Source organism: Mytilus galloprovincialis, chromosome 10 (assembly GCF_965363235.1).
Source record: "Mytilus galloprovincialis chromosome 10, xbMytGall1.hap1.1, whole genome shotgun sequence".
Classification (NCBI taxonomy): Eukaryota; Metazoa; Mollusca; class Bivalvia; order Mytilida; family Mytilidae; genus Mytilus; species Mytilus galloprovincialis.
The window spans coordinates 31,445,061-31,469,297 of record NC_134847.1 but is presented as its reverse complement, the minus strand read 5'-3'; the positions used below and the strand labels follow the sequence as shown (position 1 = coordinate 31,469,297).

Here is a 24,237-nt window from a genome sequence, read left to right as displayed (position 1 = left end):
CCAACTTTAGACTAGATATTCTAATGATGATTGTGAAAATTTTGCGTAATATTGGCAAAGTAGTAGGCTCAGAGGAGAATATGTTCTTACATTAAGAGACGACGGACATATATGAGAAAATCTCACTTGGTCCTTTTGGAAAGTTGAGCTAATAATGGGTCATATTTTACAAATGATCAGATAAGTATTTATAACTCAAAATCCATTATGTTTCAACTGCTTTTAATAGCATATCTGTTTATTTGTTAACATCTATCTACAAACAAATACAAACAATTAAACCGCGGATCGACATAGTAAATTAACATAAAATAACGAACGACTTGTAATATATAAACATTTGATAATTCAGTCATATATGAACATTTAAAAAATCCTGTGTTTTAGCAAAGATCTATTATCATATGCAATATTTCTTCCTTCGTTATTTCTATTAATTCAATTGATTATTTGGTATGCCCTACAAGCTGACATTGTTCCTCGATTAAATGTTGCTTCGATCATGGTTTCGATCTCCTGATCAGACGGACTTTCTTTGTTCAGCTTATCGACAATATTTCGTATGTCCAAGGAAATATTGTGTGGAGTCTCTTTATGCAAATCGATGGACGACTATACTAAAATGTAAATATCAAGAGGCATCAAAAGAATGCCAACACCACCACCAACAATAGTGAATGCTCTTTCAGCCACCGAAGCTCCTCGTAGACCGGCTGCAGCCAAATCTTCGCCAACAGATGCAAGTTTCAATGAGTTCAAGATTAGATTTGCAATCGTATTCCAAGAAATATGAGTAATTGAAGATGCTCCAAGTACCAATTTATTCCAAAAAGTACACCATGGTCTAAATTCTGTCTCCATATTATTAGAATTTTTACTTAGAATTTCACCAATTTCTAAACATTCGCATCTTATTTCTTTTATATTTGAATTGTAATCATCTAAGATTTTCTTTGCAGACTTTCGTCTCGTTGATGACTGGACAGATTCGACAACCGAAGAACCACCTGCTGTGATTCCACCAGCTCCTAAAACAACACCGCCTACAAATATTGGAATACATTTAACAGTAAAAAAAGGCACATTTAATAAAAATTATACTATATATTGACTCTTGAAACAGTCCCCGTTGTTTCAATTGACGATTGAGCTAGTACAGGTATTTTTCATGATGGTTAATGATTTTACAAATAGCTGTGGTTAATGTTTAATGTTAAAAATAGAAATCGGGAATATGTCAAAAACAACCCGACCAAAGAGCTGAAAACAACCAAAAGCCCCCAATTGGTCTTTATTGCAACGAATATTCCGCATCCGAAGGAGGCCTTAGCTGGCCCCTTAATAAAAATGTGATCTTATTCATTGAAAATTTTATATAATCTATACACTTATAACAAATGGCTATAACCTACGATGACTAAAAAATAGATAAGTGTCAACAAAATTTGTTTTAATGATGATTGGATTTCGCCTACAATAATTAAAAAAAAACGTTAATTTATTCAAGAACAGTTTTTCGTTTGTGGAAGATAAAATGGTGATAACGATACTTTTTTTTATCATGTTTATATATCTGATATGCAAACACAAAGGTTTTTGCAACTCAAATAAAAATAAAGTATTTTCTGGGATCAGTTGTAGTAATGTGAATACTTCGTAAGCTTCTAATTGTGATCTGTTTCATGTGGATGATGAAAAGATTGCTATCTATTAAGAACTATTTCTAAAAACATATCTATTTGATAGTACTACTCCTTGTAAAGCACTGTAAACATACTTTAAAATCTTTACGATTAATTTTAAACCACAGATTTTAAAATATTATATTCTTCCTCAATCAATTTTTTTATTATTAATTTTTTTATATATTTAGACTGCGATGAACTACAGGTATTCGGGCCACTAGTATTTTTACCGCATTAGTACTATAGTATTAATGAATTGGTGTTTTTATAATGGCCCTGTTATATGTCCAAGGTCTGTAATAATGATCGAGGAAGTCTGTAATGGCTCGAGGCAACGCCGAGGGCCATTACAGACATCCGAGGCCATTATTACTGACCGAGGACATATAACAGGGCCATTATAAAAACATCCATTTCTTAACACATTTATTTATCAACTAAACAAAAGTCTATGTGTTGCTGCCAACTTGGTGTACTCTCTACTCTTTTAATGACAGTTTAGTTTGAAAAAAATAATTTGTACTTCACCATCATAAAGCTTTTAATATACCAAATATCCAAGATATTAAGTTGACAGAAGTTATGTGTTGGAAAACAGAATGAACAGTGATCCCTATATTTGAAAATCGGCGGCCATGTTAAATTTATTATATTCGATTTTCACACTGTTTTTCTGCAATGGCCCTGTTTTTCTGTAATGTCCCTGTTTTTTCTGTAATGGCCCTGTTTCTTCTGAAATGGTCTTGTTTTTCTGTAATGGCCCTGTATTAATGCCCAGTTTGTCTGTATTAAGCCCAGTTAGGGTTTATAATAAACAGTCAAGTTTGGCAATAATGTACTTAGTAGGTTAATAAAAATTTACAACACATAAATGGCTTCTATCGAAACACAATTGATATTGCCTTTGTTTTGTTGTCCCAATTGAGAAAGAACTTCAATAACATTTACACATTTTTTTCATGGTAGGGATGAATTGAAATGACAATAGCGGAGGTCTATTGACATTTGACAATTTGTCATTAAAAAAACCTGCTAAAATTGACCAATGACTACTTTTACTGGCGATTTAGAATGACATGATATTCAGACAGACATATGGTAATAAAAAAATAGTATAGTCATATTGTTATTATCTAGCTTTTTAAAATTATATCGTATTATCATTTATTGTCACGTTAACATGGTTAATATCGTTTTCTATATCTCGTTAAAAAATATTAAAATGTATACAAACCTGCAATACTTAATATCGTAGACGTTCCAAACGAGAAAGGTATTACACCCAAGCCTAATACAACTAACACAGTACCACCGATTGCGACAGCCGATCCTGCTATTTTAGCTTTTTTTATTCTGCTAAAATGTTCATCTAAATTATCAGCCAAATTATTCAACTCTTTAACAGCAGCTTCTTTTTGAGTCTGGAGCTTTTTCAATCTATCTTTCAGCTTTTTGACTTTGTTGCTTGGAACTTGTGCATTTCGAAAATACTGCCTCATTGAGAGAAGTTCCTGATACCTTCTGTGCTCTGTTTCTATCTGATGTCTAAAACAGTCGGCAAATCGTCTGTTATTTTCATTTATGCCATGCTGCATGTTGCTTATATGTGCATGCAAATCGTGTATATTTTGCTGGGAACGAGTGTGTAGTAACTTGAATACCTTCAAGTGTTGCATTCCCATCCCTAAAAAAAATAAAAAATTGTTTGAATCTTTTCTAATTAACAAATCTTCATCAATGGAACCTTAAGTTTAAACCGAAAAGAGATTTTTATTATTTCTTATTATTTCAAAATATCCACATTTGAATACAGTTATGCTGTCACATAAGTACGAAGAGGTATGCAATAGTTAAATAATTAAATAATAGATAAAACATCAAACACCATGATACAACAAAAGGGGAGGGAAAGACAACAAAAACAGTCAAACACATTAGAAACAAGAATGTGTCCTAAGTACACGGATGCCCCACTCGCACTATCAATTTCCATGTCCAATGGACCGTGAAATTGGATAAAAAATCTAAATTTGCATTAAATTTAGAAAGATCATACCATATGGAACATGTGTACTAAGTTTCAAGTTGTTTGGTCTTCAACTTCATCAAAAACTACCTTGACCAAAAACTTTAACCCGAAACTCTCACTTTCATTTTCTATGTTCAGTAGACCGTGAAATTGGGGCCAAAAGTCTAATTTGGCTTTAAAATTAGAAAGACTATATCATAAGCAACCAGTGTACTAAGTTTCAAGTTGATTGGACTTCAGTTTCATCAAAAACTACCTTGACCAAAAACTTTAACCTGAAACTCGCACTTTCATTTCTATGTTCAGTGGACCGTGAAATTGGGGTCAAAAGTCTAATTTGGCTTTAAAATTAGAAAGATCATATCATAAGCAACAAGTGTACTAAGTTTCAAGTTGATTGGACTTCAGTTTCATCAAAAACTACTTTGACCAAAAACTTTAACCTGAAACTCGCACTTTCATTTCTATGTTCAGTGGACCGTGAAATTGGGGTCAAAAGTCTAATTTGGCTTTAAAATTAGAAAGATCATATCATAAGCAACCAGTGTACTAAGTTTCAAGTTGATTGGACTGCAGCTTCATCAAAAACTACCTTGACCAAAAACTTTAACCTGAAGCGGGACGAACGAACGAACGGACGAACGAACGAACGGACGAACGAACGAACGGACGAACGAACGAACGGACGAACGGACGAACGAACGGAGGCACAGACCAGAAAACATAATGCCCCATCTACTATCGTAGGTGGGGCATAAAAATAAAACTGAATATGCTACACGAACCATTGTTACATGAAGTGATCTGAAAGGGTAAACACTCCACTAATGAAACACCGCTAGTTTTCATATTTAAGCAGTTTGCACTATGAAATAAGGGATCCTGAAAATATTCTTTTGTATATTTTAAGCTTGTACGTTACAAAAAATGAAGAACAATAAGTGTGTATCTATGGTGATTTTATTTAGCCGAGTCTTCTGGATGTTCGACTCAACAACTTCCGAAAGTTCACTCCCAAAGTCTATGCACAGTAAAATACTCTGTCAGAATAGTGTGTTCAGGTAGATTCAACCAGTAATGTTAATTTGATTTATTTCATATCGGTTATGCATTAGCGTCTGCGACTCAGTCATTATCGCTGTCTTAGTTAATATCACTGTCCTTTAGGGAGTCAATATATCATGATAATGACCTGTTTTTCAATAACTTTTATGTTAGTATATTCTAGACAAAAATCCTCGAAATGTGCATTCCGATTAAAAAAATTGAGGTAGTATCAGCCCCTTTCCAGTTCTGCTTCTAATCCCAACATGCTCGATTAAAAGATCGACTTTGTGCAATGTGTTTCTAATCATTTCAATACCAAATGTTAAACTATATTGGATTATTCTCGAGTTAAATAAATAAGGACTGCTGGTACATAAATCATCCTTAGAAAAATAAAAACTGTTTTTAAAAAAGGGTATATCGATATAAGAAGATGGAATATGAGTGCAAATGGGACAACTCTCCAAAAAAGTCACAATTTGTCAAAGTAAACCATTATAGGTACATATGCCCATTTATATTAACCAAGGCATTTGTTCAAACATTACATTTGAAGCAAATATTTTACAGCTATCGATACAATATGTCATAGTTTGCTATCATATTGCACGACAAACAAGATAATATGTATACTTACTGAACATTACAAACATCATTATCGAAAACCACAATTTGAATACCAAGTCTAAAGGATCATAAGTCGTAGTTATCGTCATTAACATTGAAGTTACATGCATCCAAGCTGTAGTAATCGTCATCCATGTTGTGGTAATTGCACTCCACACTGTACTAAAAGCCATACACATTGCCCACACCACAATCGCAAAGTCAAAAGGCCTGAACGATGTCCACATTCTTGAAAGGCCGTCATAGAGACATATGAAAAATGACATCTTCTTGTCTACTTGTTGCAATTTTGCTTTGTTTTAAACCACAAGGAGTGTAGTGTGTCTTTCTATTGGTCACACCAATCTATGTATAACAAAATGGATAAGGGAGATAATGCAGATTGCTTTATTGACATACAAATATGACATGTGCATTTCCTTTTCACAAAAACATTGCAAATTGTCATGGTTTTCGGATGAATTATTCTTTTATCAGTTTTAAGATCTGGAAGGATTGCAGATAAAATTTACCAATGAATACCAAAAGACGACCTTATGACCAGAAAATCTACAAAAAATGTAATATAATTAATTTATTCTATCCCGTTTTACTCTTACATGTACGAGAAGTATATTTCATTAAAAAAGTATTGATATTTTTCAATTGATTTTGAAATGTATTTTCGCTTATAATTGTTTTCCAACAGCGTAGAAAAATATAGAAAAATTAGTAAATGAAAATGTTAAAAATTCCTGTAAGAAAACAGATTTATTGCTTTTGTATAAATATCATGTCAAATTCACAATCCCGTCTTGTCACCATTGCTTATACTTTTAATATACAAGTCAACTTAATGACATACAATGGGTGGCATGCACTGGGTTTTCATATGTTTCCTTGTTCCGATGAAATATTAGCTTACAAATAATTTTAGATCAAAACTAAACTGTACAAAAAGGAAGAAAATATTTTTGGCAGGAGTAATGTTTACTTAACAACGATATTTACCGTGGTCAAAACTTGTCGAATAATAACGTTTGCTAAATAAGAGTTCATTTCAATGTTTGAATATAACAAATTTACAGATTATTTTATTATAATTAGGCCGGTCTTTGCTGTATAAATAAAACTATAGGGCAGTTTTTAAATAGACCTGTAGCTTTTCACGGTAAAATTCAACATCCAGCAGAATAGTATAGGTGTCATTATCGAAATTTACCCATTTCCCGTCCGATACACGTATTTGGTTTTATAAATAAATGAATCGTCGAAATATAACCTCAGTGTAATGTCATCTTCATTGTCGTTTACGCTTTAGTAAAGAGTCCTTTATTTCCGTTCGCATTTCTATCAAATATGACATGTTTAATCATTTTAAATCATTACTTCGGATGTGGGGAACTGATAACAATAATATATATATAGGATATATTTCGAGACTATGTGATACTTTAAATATATTACCACAGTGATTTTATTTTCAAGTAGATTTTCAATATTTTTGTAATAATAATCAAAATAAGAAACCAACTAGAGTGCATAGTGTACATTGCTCGTAACATTCATAACCAACAAAATTTTTGGTTTAAAATGAAAACTGTAATCAATATGAAACAACAACTTTCTGACACTTTGGTAGATGTTCAAGGTAACTTTAAATAAATATCTAAACGGGGTTTATAACAGTTAACAAGCAGCACTTGTTTATTTGGTCAATTTTTAGCTCACCTGGCCCAAAGGGCCAAGTGAGCTTTTCCCATCACTTTGCGTCCGTCGTCCGTCGTCCGTCGTCGTTAACTTTTACAAAAATCTTTTCCTCTGAAACTACTGGGCCAAATTAAACCAAACTTGGCCACAATCATCATTGGGTATCTATTTTAAAAAATGTGTCCGGTGATCCGGCCAACCAACCAAGATGGCCACCATGGCTAAAAAAAGAACATAGGGTAAAATGGAGTTTTTGGCTTATAACTCAAAAACCAAAGCATTTAGAGCAAATCTGACAAGGAGTAAAATTGTTTATCAGGTCAAGATCTATCTGCCCTGAAATTTTCAGATGAATCAGACAACCCTTTGATGGGTTGCTGCCCCTAAATTGGTAATTTTAAGGAAATTTTACTGTTTTTGGTTATTATCTTGAATACTATTATAGATAGAGATAAACTGTAAACAGCAATAATGTTCAACATAGTAAGATTTACAAATAAGTCAAATGACCCAAATGATCAGTTGACCCCTTTAGCAGTTATTGCCCTTTATAGTCAATTTTTAACAATTTTTCGTAAATCTTAGTAATCTTTTACAAAAATCTTCTCCTCTGAAACTACTGGGCTAAATTCATCCAAACTTGGCCACATTTATCTTTAGGATATCTAGTCTAAAAAATGTGTCCGGTAACCCAGTCATCTAACAAAGATGGCCGCCAAGGCTAAAAATAGAACATAGGGGTAAAATGCAGTTTTTGGCTCTTAACTCAAAAACCAAAGCATTAAGAGCAAATCTGACAAGGAGTAAAATTGTTTATCAGGTCAAGATCTATCTGCCCTGAAATTTTCAGATGAATCAGACATCCCTTTGATGGGTTGATGCCCCTAAATTGGTATCTTTAAGGAAATTTTACTGTTTTTGGTTATTATCTTGAATACTATTATAGATAGAGATAAACTGTAAACAGCAATAATGTTCAGCATAGTAAAATTTACAAATAAGTCAAACATGACCGAAATGGTCAGTTGACCACCTTTAGCAGTTATTGTCCTTTATAGTCAATTTTTAACCATTTTTTGTAAATCTTAGTAATCTTTTACAAAAATCTTCTCCTCTGAAACTACTGAGCCAAATTCATCCAAACTTGGCCACATTTATATTTCGGGTATCTTGTTTAAAAAATGAGTCCGGTGAACCAGCCATCTAACAAAGATGGCCGCCACGGCTAAAAATAGAACATAGGAGTAAAATGCAGATTTTGGCTTTTAACTCATATACCAAAGCATCTAGAGCAAATCTGACAGGAGTAAAATTGTTAATCAGGTCAAGATCTATCTGCCCTGAAATTTTCAGATGAATCTGACAATCTTTTGTTGGGTTGCTGCCCCTAAATTGGTATCTTTAAGGAAATTTTACTGAATTTGGTTATTATCTTGAATACTATTATAGATAGAGATAAACTGTAAACAGCAATAATGTTCATCAAAGTAAGATGTACAAATAAGTCAAATGACCGAAATGGTCAGTTGACCCCTTTAGCAGTTATTACCCTTTATAGTCAATTTTTAACCATTTTTCGTAAATCTTAGTAATCATTTACAAAAATCTTCTTCTCTGAAACTACTGGGCCAAATTCATTCAAACTTGGCCAAATTCATCTTTGGGGTATCTAGTTTAAAAAATGTGTCCGGTGACCCAGCCATCTAACAAAGATGGCCGCCACGGCTAAAAATAGAATATACATGTAGGGGTAAAATGCAGTTTTTGGCTTATAACTCAACAAGCAAAGCATTTAGAGCAAATATGACAGGGTAAAAATGTTAATCAGGTCAAGATCTATCTGCCCTGAAATTTTCAGATGAATCGGACAACCCTTTGTTGGGTAACTGCCCCTGATTTGGTAATTTTAAGGAAATGTTGCTGTTTTTGGTTATTAGCTTGAATATTATTATAGATAAAGATAAACTGTAAACAGGAGTAATGTTCAGCATAGTAAGATTTACAAATAAGTCAACATGAACGAAATGGTCAATCGACCCCCTAAGGAGTTATTGTACTTAATAGTCATTTTTTAACAATTTTCATAAAATTTGTAAATTTTTACTAACATTTTCCACTGAAACTACTAGGCCAAGTTCATTATAGATAGAGCTAATTGTAAGCAGCAAGAATGTTTAGTAAAGTAAGATGTACAAACACATCACCATCACCAAAACACATTTTTGTCATGAATCCATCTGCTTCCTTTGTTTAATATTCAGATAGACCAAGGTGAGCGACACAGGCTCTTTAGAGCCTCTAGTTTGTGGTATCTATTAAAACCTAATGAGATTATACTTTTCTGTTCTTTTCAATGACAACACACGCAATTTCTTGGAACTCGTTTGCAAATGTGTATCAACATTCCTCACACAGGAGCCTTTTCATTTACTGATTTTACAACAGGTCGGTCCTTTGTGTCAAACACAAACATTTTATTCGGGTTTCAAAATATTTTGACATAAGTACTGCCGAAGAAACATGAGATTAAAAAAAAGCACCCAACCAACCACTGGTTTAAAAAAAACATAAACAAACGAGTATCGAGGCAACAAGCCGAAAAATTGTCCATACAAATAAAGGTCCTAAACATTACGATATATAAATGTCAAAAAATAAGACAATAGAAATAAAAAGACATATGTTATATACCATATGATATATCTAGTCCAGCCCTAGTCTCAGTGACTTATTTAAATTTTTTGTTGTTGTCAGCGAGGTCAGGGCTTTACTTAGTTTGAATATATAGTTAGACGACTTAACTCTTCTATCCAGGCTTCTGCTTATATCAATGTTATGTATTAATACAATGTTCAGGCAAGTGTAATTAACCTTTATTATCACACTGTAATAAGTACCCTACGGACGGAAATTGAGGGGACTTCAATTTGGCACCTCGTCCATCAGTTTGTCCGTCGATGTTTCAACGGTATGCATACAATTAAGTATCATTTCCTGAAAACGTTTTCGTTATGTCATGGCTATACAAAAGCTCAATCGACAACATTCAGAAATAAAGTTTGATCTTTTTTTGTTTTGAGCATATTCACAGTTGAAGTACGCCCTTGCACACAAAACACAATACTTATACTTTAACGAAAAAAGAATACACAGCATAGGTTTGTGACACAAAGCAAATGTGGTCAAAGAACTAATAATTTGAAATCGGACATTTAACTTTTATTGTCCAATATTCGAAAGCTAAGTACATTGTAAGATTCAGCATATAAAAGAACCCTAAAAATATTAATTTTCGATGAAATCAAACAAAAGTTGGTTAATCTAGAACCATTTGCATCTCAATGTTGTTAATAATGAAAAAAAATACAGGTTAATAATCAGCATTTCATAGAATTCTCATATTAAATTTATTTCAAAATCAATCAAAATTTTATTTTGGACCCCGATTTGGACAAACTTGAAAATTTTACTCAATATCAGAAATCTAAATAAATGTTTATTATCAGACAATATAAGCATTTTTTTTTAAGTTGGCTAGTGATTACAGTAGTAACTATTTAGATCATATGGTCACAGAGGCCCTCCAAATAACATAGACATTATACTTCTATTTAAACGGAAATAACTCAAAATCATAGAATAAGTATCCCTTTTGCCTACTGAAAGGTCCACAACTCAACAACGAGAAATGCAAAAAATGTGAAAACCAAACTCGACCTTCATTATGTCACAGGAAATATCATAACTAAATTTGTACAGATTTCGTCAAAACATTTTCGAGTTGATGAACGGGTTCTTATACAGCACATACCAGCACGCCTGCCTTACATCCTAAAATTAATTCCGATTCTTTCGGAAATCCGTTTAATAAAAACTGCATATTGCAGTATAATTTTAAGCAATACCATGAAGTGGATGGCGTCGTGACAAATATTGAAAAAACGCGAAAACGCACGCACATCAAAATATTTCTTGGGATTTAACGATGCTTTATAGACTATCAAAAAGTTAATATTGGTCAATAAATAGCATATACGTTAATAAAAACCTTAATAGTGATTAACTCACTCTTTAAACTAATAGTCAATTAGATTTGTAATAGTAAAATAGTAGTTTAAAATAGTCTATCGACTAAATATACGTTTGTGCAACCCACTCCTGATATGACAGATGCCAATTACTTGTTCTTTTTTCCAAAATAATACTAAGTGACTTGAGAAATGACATATATTGTTTCACAACATGCAGCTTGAATTTCATGATATTTGATCTAAAGTTTACTGTAAAGTTTATCATTCGATTCGTATATAAGTATTAAATTATTGCACTTACCATTCATTTAAGCTCCAAGCAAAAGAGTGATGCGTTACCATACACTTATCAACGAACTACTCTTAACCGGATAACTGACATCTATCCCGTAACCGTCACAAGGAAACAGAACATTTTCTATATGGTGTTTTTTTTTATAGTAAAGTTAAAAATAGATTTGTAATGTTTTGAATTATGTAATATGTAGAAACAGTGCAAACATACTGAATCAATCATTTTTCGAAAAGGTAGAATTCATTAAAAATTTGTGTTTAATGTCAAATGAGACAACTACGACGTAAACTATTAAACAGAAACATTATATACTATCGTCCAGAAATAATATTTATCATTGGATGGTCAAGTTTTATGCATTTTGATGGTGTAATACCACCATTGATTTTTCCCATTTAGTCTTTGTTAAATATACAATTTTTAAGAAACGGTGCAGATTTTAACTTTGTTTAAAATAAAGAGATACTTGACATGAGTAAAGTGGTATACTGTACAGTATTATAGATAAAATTTCACATAACTTTTCATCGCATATAGGAAAATAACCATCACTCGAAGTTAACCAGGCACATTTTCATCTCTTATCAAAATGTGTACTAGCTTAAGTAACTAAGTAACCTCAAGATTCCAAATGTATTTAGTAGAAACACCAAATAAAAAAATAATGGGGCTTTGAAATACCCGGGATAAATGTTAATGACCAAGAATTTTGTTAATGCAAGGAAATGTAGCATTGATTTCCTACAACTGTCAAATTCAATGGAATATTTTCCGACCCTTTTTCTTATGCAATTGAAAGTGACGTACTATGACGTGGTGGTATTCCACTAATTATAAACTAAAACTGCATATTTCAACACAATAAAACACATCAAAGATTGAATTATTTTCATCTTGTAATTTGCATGGCGGATTTCCAGTTGCACAACTAATTACTCAACATGTACTGTTAGCCGAATTTACTTGATGCTGCTATGGAATACCCATTGGCCCCAGATATAACTTTGTTACTGCTGGATGGCCTTTCATTATTTAATCGTCATCAAATTTTGATTGACAAGTTGGTTGTTGCAATAAATGCTGTGACACATTTACAACCAAATGAATCTTATTTTCTTTAAAGCGTCTGATCTATAGTTTATTTGTTAGATTCAGTACATCAGGGGGTAGAGCAAATAGAATACAGACTTAACATACCCAAAAGGACAACTTCATTTTATCTAGGCGCCTTATATATATATATATATATATATATGTATATACAATAACTAAATTATAAACTACTGTTGTATAGCTTGAATATATTTATATCTTCGCCATCTGTATGTTCTAAAATAGGAAGATAACAGTGTTGTCCAGTCGTTTTGTTGATTGATATGGACGAGCGGTTTGCTTTCTTTAGTTTTAAAGATTTTCACCTTTTCAAATTTACCGTGGAGTTCCAACTGTTTTCGACATTATTATAAACTAATGGCATTAGGTTTATGTATTTGCTTGATTGTTTGTGTAAAAACCACAACACATGTATTATTTCAAAAATATATAATATTATAGTTGTTTCCTACATCAAAAGTATAATTTGTATTAACAACCAGCAGTTGATTCATACAAAAAACAAAAACAATATACAATAATACACTTTAGAGATAAAGTTGATGTTTATTAAACCAGTATATACATGAATCTAACCTGCCTAATTTAGGCCACATGTGTGGTTATTAGAAGCTAAGAAAAACACGTGGAATTGCAAAGTTAATTCAAAAAGAATTGTTACAAAGTCAATTACTGTTGATCTGCAATTTAAGTTCAGGAAAATAGTCCTGAGTGAGCATGATTTGATAATTCAGTTTAATTGAGGTCTAGAGCTGGCATGGTATTAAAAAGTAAAATCACAAAAATACTGAACTTAGAGGAAAATCAATTCGGAAAGTCCATAATCAAATGGCAAAATCAAATAACAAAACACATCAAAAACGAATAGACAAGAACTGTCATATTCATGACTTGGTACAGGCATCTTTAAATGTAGAAAATGGTTGATTGAACCTGGTTTTAGAGCGCTAACCCTCTCACTTTGATGACAGTCTCATCAAATTCCGCTATATTTACATTGATGCGTTAACTAAACAGACACAATAAATAAAATAGTCAAAATATGGGTACATCAGTCATCATCGTATAACAATTTTAAAAGGAACAATTTAACAGAACACAAAAACACATTCATTGATTTGTGTGTCTGACGTCAGAAAATTGTATACGTCACATAGATTTGTCGTTCAATGTGCATACAAACAATTTTAGAATTAACTGCTCGTAGTCCTTTATATCATTATGTCATATTGCTTAGTTTCTTTTGTTACCTATTCTGACATCGGACTCGGACTTCTTTTAAACTGAGTCTAACTGTGCGTATTGCTGTGTGTTTTTATTCAACATCGGCTAGAGGTTAGAGATCTCACAAAACATGTTTAACCCCTTACCAGGAGCCTCTAACCTTTGTTAGTCTTGCATGGTTTTCTTTTAGTTTAGGTTCACTTTTGAAGTTTCGTTTGACGTCCATTTTCACTGAAGAAGTTTTTTGTATTTAGAGGCTATCTAAGGCCAACCTCCGGGTGCGGAATCTTCATGCTGCATTGAAAACCCATTTGTGGCCTTCGTCTTCTGCTCTTTGGTCGGGTTATTGTCTCTTTGGCATATTCCCATTTCCTTTCTCAATTTTATCACTCAAATACGTTCTCCGAACTTAACAAAGATATGATATATAGCAACAAGCGAAAACCACTATTATTGAAGGACATTAGAAAAATGATTCACTATTCAAATATAACCTTAAGGGCTAACGATACAGTTACAGGGGAGGTAATGACGTTACTAAAGTAAAATGGGTTTTTTTCGCGACCTTAAACAGTGACATTTCGAGAAAAGATATATTTTGCAACTGCTTTTTTTTATTTAACTTGAAAACGAGTAAATGGACCGCTTTTACAAAAATTGTATTAGGGTTGATCACGTATGAGGCTATTTTAACAAATTTTAATGAAAAAACCAACATTGATTTTTTTTAATTTGATAAATTTCCCGCCATAAAAATGACGTTTTTTTCCTTAATTCCGGAAACTTAGTTTACAATAAATCATTTCAAAAAGAACTGTGTTCATATGAGAGTTTATTTTTGTAAAAAAGCTTTGCAAACTGTTTCTACGAAAATTCGCTTGTGTTAAACTGTTGAAATAAAAAAAAGTTAGGTGTGTGTTTCCAAAGGATAGAATATTTAAGAGACCGAAATGTTGAGTTAATGTCTTAAATGTTGACCCCTTTTATCTCTTTAAGTAGCACATGAAGGTTTATTTTTAATTACATATTTGAATTGCTTATGTAAAAAAAAGCTTGTATGCAAATTTTCGTAAAAAAATCATCATGGAATCGAAACTATATCGTATGCCCTTAACCTATAATGATAGCAACATTTCTATTCACATAGAAGTTTAAAACAAGTTTCAGAAAAAACATTTTGTTCACAATTTGTAAGGAATAATTGACGCAGTTTAAACATATAAGGAAATAAATCGCAATTCGATCAGGACCGTAAAAATAACACTGTTGTTTACACGAACCTCCATTGATACTGAAGGTCATATTTACTAAATTAGAAGTAAGAAACACGGTTTTCTGAAATTTATTCATCATAAGAACGAAGCCATCCGGATTAAACCAGTATTTTTTACAGAGTTATTTTCATACTCTATAGTTAGTGCACAATTAAGGCAATATAATGCAGAATAACGGGCGTTTAAATACGGTAATTTTTACCCACGACTACATGTTAAAAATATGAGTGTTAGTATTGACAAAAACAAATATTATCATAGATGAGTAAAGTAGATACCTGAAAATTACTTCTGTGCAAGCACCAAATAATTCTTTCAAGAAAAGCAATTATTTGAATAAACTATAGAAGATGAATAGTGGTTAATATATTTGTTTTTATTTAAAGCTGCTATTTGATTGAAGGGGGAGAGAATACTAAAACAGCTTCTATTTATGTTATTCGGTTCGTATAGAAGTTTAGAACAATTTCACCTACCCTTCATTAAAGCTACAAGCAAAAAAGTGGTTCGTCTACCATACACTTATCAACAAATTATTCTTAACCAGAAAACTTACCTCTATTGCATGAACCTTAAAAAGGGAAACAGTCATTTTATATAATATTTGTTTCAATACAAGGGTTGGAATTTTGTATATGCGGCAGTCTTGCGTTTCGTCTACAAAAGACTCATCAGTGACACTCAAATAAAAAGGATAAAAGGAGAAATAAAAAAATCGAAGATAAATAACATTGAGCACCATAAATTCCTTAACCTTTTGTCAAATACTACAGAAGCTCATTTAGGACCTCCCAAAAACATAATTGCTGGAACATGTACAGTATAACTGTCTATATACATATGTTGCTGGGAACAGTATATCTATCTATATACATATGTTCCTGCTCACCTGAACCACAGGATTAAGAGAGCTTTACTTCTCACTTTACGTTCGTCCCTGTTCATTATTTTGACACAGATTGGCATCACTACAACAGTCTTGACCACAATCAGCTTAGTTTTAACGTATTGTATTGGCAAATTAGCATAAGGGGTTGGACACAAACTGAAAAAATATAAGGAACTTTCAATGTACAAATATATACAAACTAGACGCTCTAAGAAGCCTGTGTCGCTCACCTGATATTTTCATTAACAGTTATACTTTTGCTTTAGTTTCAGAGATATAAGCCAACAACTGCATTTCACCCTTATGTTCTATTTTTAGCAATGTCTGCTATATTAGTTTGCAGCGTCGTCGGACACATTTGTTTTAAAACAAGATACCTTAATGATGGTTAAATTTGTTTCAGTTAATACGTTATCTCAGAGGAGAAACGTTTGTAACCGATACAAAAGATTACATTTTTATTTTAAATTGACTTTAAACAGCTATAACTCCTTATAAAGTCATTTTATCATTTTGGTCATGTCGACTTATTTGTAGATCTTACTTTACTGATTATTATTGTTGTTTTCAGTTTATCTCTATATATAATAATATTCAAGATAATGCATGTAACCAAACATTGCAACATTCCTTAAATTACTATATAAGGGCTGCAATCCAACAACTGGTTATCTGATTTGTCTGTAATTTGAGGTCAGATATATCTGTATATCATTGAGTATTTGTTGATATGTTAGTAATATAACAATCATTTAATAATGACCAAAATATAAAAGGAGTGCATGTAATTTAAAAAAAATCACAATATATAAACAGGAAGAAACCAGAACATAAGAAGTAAGGCTAGTCTACAGTAAAATTATAAAATTAATTTGAAGAATGTGTGTAATGTACCCGCCTGTGTAAATACACGACTGACTATGCGTAAAACAACACACAAGGGTAAAATTCAAGTTGGTTTTTTTTTTTTCATTTTGAAGACAAATATTTCCAAATGATTGAAGGCGGCATTTGAACCTTTTTTACACTAATTTTCTATTTTTGGCCTTGTCCGGAGGCGGACACAACGCACACATTATGTATAGTAGATACCCTGATTTATTCCTCTAGCTTTACCTCATTCTAGTCTAACATTTAGTTATATATTTTTGCACTTTATATTCTATGTATTTCTTTCTTTTTATCTGTTTTTTTTTTTTTCAATTACATTTACTTCTTTTATGTCTTCGTCATTAACGAATAATGAATTCTTTAATTTTAAGCATATCAACATATACTCGAATGTGATTGGCGTATTAGATTCTTAGGTTTTTACCTCGACAAACCGTGTTGCCTCTGAGTAAGATATATTCATTGGCGATACCCACGAAGAAAACCGCCGGTCTAAAAAGACTTTAAATAACAAAACAAATGAATAAAAAATTATATGTTACGAATTATGACTATTGAACATATTTTTATGCCCCCGCCGCTAGGTATTTGCAATCTTCAGAATCCACCAACTTTCAAGTACTTAATCGTCATCTGCCAATGTATTTAATAACGGAGGCGTTGCGTAAAACCAGCTTACTAGTGATATATTCAGACAGATATTTTCACTTCGTTTGTAAAAAAAAAACTGTTTTAATTGATCTGATTAGGTTAGGTAAAAGACGAATGTTCTTCCAAGTACACACGTATTCCATGAAAAAATATCGTACGCTTTATGACGTTCACGACCCTTGAATATTTACCGTTTTCAGGCAAACCAATATCTAACATTGCTTAATAGTATGCCTTCGAAAACATTCAAAACAAATTCAAAGATTCAAGATTGTAGAGTATACTTCTTTAAGGTAAAGTGTACGTCGCTGCTTACACACTGTGAATTGTTCGAAATGCGCAGGTTGTTCTGCCAGAGGGATAGAACTTTAGTTGGCCATTTAATTGTTTTTGCTTAATTTTATTCGAGTGCAACAGATGAGTCTTTTGAAGACGAAATGCGTCTCTGGAATACACAATTATTATTATGTTATCTACGAGTATTTTAACATAAACTGTGTCAATGTCACTGTTAGCTGAGTTTTCAACCTTAATGGTATAACCAGCTTAGTAGTCAGCACTTCTGTTAATTGTGACATGAATTATTATGAAAATGGTCATAATAATTAGTAAGTTTACAAAACTTTGAATTGTTCGAAATACTAAGGATTTTCTACTCAAGAAATATATTATTTTTAGTAATACGTATTTGTCAAAACGTTTCGGAAATTTTTGTTCTAAATAATTGTAAATGAATGGAACGTGTGGTATACAACATGTTAATATTGGTAACTATGACGAGTTCATATATCTGCATAAACTCTGTCGATAGAGAAACTCAATTTTGATAAGCTAATAGTTAATGCAATTGTTTCAATCAAAGAGTTGAATAAAGAAACACAAGTTTTTTTTGTATTTAACTGACGATACATAAAATCGATCATAGTTTTACATATACACAGAATTTTGTTTTAAAAGTCGGTATTTCTAGATTAACTACATGGATAACGATGCACATTTTTCAGATGTTATAATCTGGATTAATAGCATTGCCATTCTGAAAATTCAAATGTCTTTGTAAAAATTTCGCAACATCTTCATGTCCATTCTAGTTTGCAATGATGATATCACGTTCATTCACTTTTGCACTTGCATTTAATAACATTTTAACAATATTCCAAAATCCATTCATGGAAGCAAGGTATAACGGTGTAATTGGAGATGTGTTGGTGTTATTTACAAGTACATTGCGACTAAGTAATATCCCGACAATTTCTTCAAATCCATTTGTACAAGCCCGTTGTAAGCGAATATTACCAAAACACGATATCAATAGTTTGGGCTTTTTTTTTAGAAGCAGTTTTGATACCTCAGCGTGTCCATTATCACAGGCAAATTCAACATTATAACATTTTAACAATATTCCAAAATCCATTCATGGAAGCAAGGTATAACGGTGTAATTGGAGATGTGTTGGTGTTATTTACAAGTACATTGCGTCTAAGTAATATCCCGACAATTTCTTCAAATCCATTTGTACAAGCCCGTTGTAAGCGAATATTACCAAAACACGTATATTGCCTGTGATAATGTTGAATTTGCCTGTGAATATTGTTAAAATGTTAAAATGTTGGAATAGATACCATGATTGAGAAACAACTTAACTATGTTCGTGTATCCATCCTGACAAGCAACTTGCAATGGCCTATTTGACTTATCTATTCCAATGGAGGATTCAACTAAAATCTTGACAATATTTAAATGTCCCATTGAACTAGCTGCGAATAATGGTGTATCTGTATCAAATTGCAAGGATTTTAACGGTTTTTTCCATGTTCCAATAATGAATGACACAAAATCTTCGTATCCAAATTTACATGATAGGACAAACGGTTGTTTTAAATATTTTAAATCTGAGTAAAATGTTGCTTAAGATACCTAATAAGGATTTTCTATAACATTGGTCTTTATTTTGCATATTTGTGAAAACTCTTTAGTTATATTGTTTTATTTCCAATAAAAGTCTATCAAAAAACAAATCGTTTAACGTCTGATTAAAAACTATACAGGCACTCTGATTGTGTTCCCGAGATTCAAAATAGTCCTGTCGAAGTCGGCTTTCAAAATGTTCAATGAATGAATATTTGGCAAATCGTAATATACTATTTGTAAAGTTTCTACCGATACAATTTACAACAACTTCGTAAACTTTGTCATGTATAAACGACACATTCTACTCTTCCTTTTTTACATATATTCCTTCCATTGCGTCAAATCCCGACAATATCAAATTACGACTCATCGATTTTGCAAGCACGGTCTGTACAACAGTATATACATATTCTATTCTAAAAGATTGATTGAAATGAACTAATGTATTTTCTCCTCCTAGAATTAATAACAGTGCAAGGCAAATGTATGATGGGTTTTCCGACTCCTTCATTTCAACAATCTTACTGGTAATGATTGCGTCAGGATTCAGTACAAAATCATAAAAGGTTGTGCAAAAATGCTTTGTGTATAAGGTACAGAGTAAAGGTAGCTGATCTGTTGTTAGCAAAATCTCATCATTTTGGCAAACATTAGTGTCATCGGGAAAATATAAACTACACATCTTTTGTCGTTCACTGAGGGATAATTTCAGTTCCAGTGAGTGTAAATTACATTCTACAATAGATGGCAGAACATCTTTTATTTTGTTTTAAATGATTAATACATGCTAAACATGTTAAGATTCCATTCATAGAATTTACTGTTTCATTGTAACTAAGTTAGGATTTGAACCCAAGACCTTCTCATAAAGAGATGCTCTGAGCCCTGAGTACCTAGTTAAATACACTAAAAGCATATACATTTCTCCAAGAATCATAAACATGATGTATCTTATCATTTAACTCAAAGTTACCAAAAGAATGATACATTTATATGCGGCAAAGCAATATTGAATGGAAAAAGCATTTAACAAAATCAGGTGATCCGGTTCTGTTATTGTTCCTTTAAATTTTATCAGGGAAGAAATTACTCGCGGATAATATGTTTTTCTCATTTATAACATTAGGCAAATTAAAGCACTTATAGGAAATGGTACCCAATAACTTGAACTAAATACCGTCCCAATGCATTTGGTGGGGAAGTCCAGGGGCGGAACCAGCCATTTTAAAAAGGGGGGTTCCCAACCCAGTAAAAAGGGGGGAAACTATATGTCCCCATTCAAATGCATTGATAGGCCAAAAAAAGGGGGTTCCAACCCCCAGAACCACCCCCTGGATCCGCCAATGAAGTCTGTACAAAAATAACACATACCTTCCATGTCCTCTCACGTACAAATGGCGGGTACAAGGTGCGAGATATCGAGGTATTATTACAAAAAGGACAACTTACCAATACCTTTCCTTCTCAAATTAACATCACCTAACGAATAACAACTACATGTACTCTCAGACTTGTTACAAGCAACATTTTAATGCGATATTTAGGGATTTGTTTAGTGCCGCGTATGCTTACAAGTTTTCTACTTCTGGTCATATGAAATAATTCGATCTTTCAATCTATCGTTAAGCCTTGTTTCTTTCCTTTTTTGGTATCATCTTCAAATATTATACATCAATATATGCATTATCATGTAAAAAACACATTTTTCTTCATGTAGTTAATGGGAATATTTTGCCCTGCGTATTTTGGCCGCAAGGTGTTCTGTTGTGATAGAAGTGATGCGGAATGGAACGACCATGAAGAGATTGTTAAATGTTTACGCAACCATTTGAGTTTGTACAATGTCATCGATTTCAGAACTCCTCATCAAACAATACTGAGGCAATATTTTAATTTAACAAAATTCTGGTATAAACGAAGTCAGTAGAATATAGAATAGGACAGTGTGTGTGCCTAACACATGTAATATTAATGATTAAAACAAAATATAAAAACACCACCAAATCGGTCATTGTTTGACAGCTTGCCACGACAAATTTTCAAAAGTTTTACTTGAATCTTTAATAGCAAAAAATAAATAAATAGACATGTCAAGTAAGTATAGCCCCAGATTGACCTCATGATATGAATGAGAGATAAAATAAATGTTAACATCTTATGAAGAGTTTTCTCGTTTGAAAGCATACCACATCTTTTTCTTGATAATACTCTTACCTGGGTTATACTTCGACGTTTATGTTACATAAAGTGCATCAAAGAGACAATTGATTTTCATGTTGGTCCGTTTTTATCAACAATGCAAATATTTCCAAAATTTAATCGGGAAAAAACTAGTATATGTAAATAAAACGGGAAGCATCACTCACCTCTAAAAAAAATATTTAAAAAAAAAATATAGTATTGCATTTTTTAATATATAGATAAAAACTGTAAAGTGTTCGTAAATATCAGCTGCATTTGTACGAGACTAAGAAACAAGTGTAATGCGAGCTTCAGCTTTCACTGAAAGAAAATTACTATTTAATAAAACATAACACCTCATTTTAAAGTAAAAGCAAATAACAATTAATTTTTTGATTGATAATTTACTCTAAAAGATATGAATTTTTTCTACGTGTTAGCGGTTTTGAACTAGCTGTAAGTAACTGCGAGTTTTCCAAGATCTGTAATGAGTGTCAATTTGTTGTTGGGACATTGAAGTACCCGGCCACGTCCACACTGTGTAGTATTTCTAGTTGTATCAATCTTATGAGTTAAGGGCATACGATACAGTTACAGGGGAGGTAATTACGGTACTAACGTAAAATGTTATTTTCGCGACGTCAAACTATGACTTATCGGGAAAAGATGCATTTTTCCGACTGATTTTTATCGTTCAAACTGGTTTAATTTGAAAACGAGTACATGGACCCCTATTTTTTAAAACGACACTGTGTTTAATTTTGCAGATTATGTTGACCAAAATTATAAAACTGTAAATAGTGCAATTTTTTTAATTTTGATAAATATACAGCAAAAAATTACGTTTTTTTTCTCTATTCATGACCATTTGATAAATATGAGTTATTTTTGAATAAAAAATGCATCATTTTTTAGGATACTTATAAAATACAGAAATTACAAATTATTTCACAAAAAACAATTTGTGTTTATCTTTAAAAACAAAAAAAAATATGGCTTTCTTCTGAAAAGGAAAATACAGCCACAAATCCGAATTTTGAGCAAATATACAAAATTTCGACCTCATTTAACTCAAAAAGTAGCACACGACGGTATATTTTTTATTATATATTTGATTTAATCAGGCAAAAAATAGCCTATATAGAAATTGTCATCAAACTGTAAATACGGGATCAAAACTGTATCGTATGCCCTTAAGTCTCTTTTTTAACTGATATTTATAATTCGTTCTTATGTTTTACTGTTACACCAATGTCTCAGGTTAGGGGAGGGTTTGGGATCACGTTAACATGTTTAACCCCACCACATTATGTATGTATGTGCCTATCCCAAGTCAGATGCCTGTAATTCAGTGGTTGTCGTTTGTTTATATATTGCATATTCGTTTTTCGTTCATTTTTGTACATAAATTAGGCCGTTATTTTTCTCGTTTGAATTGTTTCACTTTTGTCATTACAGGGCCTTTTAACGGTGACTTCGCGGTATGGGCTTTGTTCATTATTGAAGGCCGTACGGGCATATATAGTTGTTAATTTCTGTGTTTTTTGGTCTTTTGTGGATAGTTGTTCTATTGGCAATCATACCAAATCTTCTTTTTTATATGAAATACAAATTTTTTACAATAGTGATTTTTCGGGTAAATCTGTTATTAATCTAGAAGACATGTTTGTTTCAAAACTTTTTGTCACAAAACCTTTTCAGATATGATTTATTATAGATAAAATGGTGAGAGAATTTGAGACAAATCTTGACGATCATAAAATTTAGGCTATATATTGTTTGAAGAGTAAGGTATCCGGTACCAAGACAAGACATTGTTATGGCATTTTTTTCTGTGTCAATATTGTAACGCAGTAGGGCTATGTTTAGTTCTTGTTTACCTTTAACTGTGTTAAAACAATTCGTATAATAGTGGGACTTTATCTGTTTATAGTTTTACCTGTCAAAGTTACACCAATATAAAAGAAAAGACTATACTATCCAGACAAGACTACTAAACACAAGAAAAACTTTTAATATAGCCACAGCACTATGTTATTTATAAGGGATCGTTGAGTCTCTGTCTTTTGGTGAATATAAATGAGAAAATTTGATATACAATATATAATTTATTAATGACGTATATGAAATATTTATAATATGTTAACAAATAAAACTGTCTTATTATAGTTAATATATTTCTGGGTAGATGCCTGATCCTCTTGCACAATGTATTTTTCTGCGGAAAAATATTGAGTACCTTATACAGATACGGAAAAATCGGACAGTCTTTTTTTTTCTAACTGAGGGTTGTTATTCTCTATTATCACCTGAAATACTAATGCATCTGTGTTTTAATAAACTATACGAAAAAAAAACAAGGTATCCTAGATTTCAGTTCTTCTGTATGCTGGAAATGGCTGGTCAGTACAAGTATTCTATATAATGTATTTGTTGTTTTTATTCGAAAGTAGACTCTATATAATTCATAAGGTATATAACGCCATACGTTATTTCTTTGTACGATAATTATTTATAGTTGTATTGCTTGTTCTGTTGTATTTTTACAAGTATGTAGATTTGACAATCAACACTCTCAAAATCCAGTCGACCGTACAAGGGCTGTAAAGCCAGTCAAGGTTGTTTAAAACTTCTATTTTTTTGTAGAAATAACTTATAGCATTGTTTGGTATTTACACTACTAAGTCTATTCACTTATTC

The 24,237-nt window shown here is 32.0% G+C and overlaps 1 protein-coding gene across 1 annotated transcript; it reads right to left on the bottom strand.

The window, feature by feature from the left end:
* Positions 1-226: 226 nt before the first annotated feature.
* LOC143049095 (uncharacterized) lies at positions 227-11,502 on the bottom strand. The gene is made up of 4 exons (XM_076222868.1): positions 11,410-11,502; positions 5,399-5,733; positions 2,920-3,369; positions 227-1,043 (listed from the first exon to the last, which is right to left on the bottom strand). The coding sequence occupies exons 2-4, from the start codon at positions 5,652-5,654 to the stop codon at positions 613-615; spliced, it is 1,137 nt and encodes a 378-aa protein (XP_076078983.1). The 5' UTR covers positions 5,655-5,733; positions 11,410-11,502; the 3' UTR covers positions 227-612.
* Between the last annotated feature and the right edge of the window lie 12,735 nt (positions 11,503-24,237).

What these genes read in the sequence shown, in the direction of transcription:
- LOC143049095 (XM_076222868.1), bottom strand. Translation starts at nt 5,654, where the DNA reads ATGTCATTTTTCATATGTCTCTATGACGGCCTTTCAAGAATGTGGACA. An exon ending in AATGATGTTTGTAATGTTCA is followed by an intron (nt 3,370 to 5,398) that starts GTAAGTATACAT and finishes TATTTTTTTTAG; the next exon opens with GGATGGGAATGCAACACTTG. An exon ending in TACGATATTAAGTATTGCAG is followed by an intron (nt 1,044 to 2,919) that starts GTTTGTATACAT and finishes CAATATTTGTAG; the next exon opens with GCGGTGTTGTTTTAGGAGCT.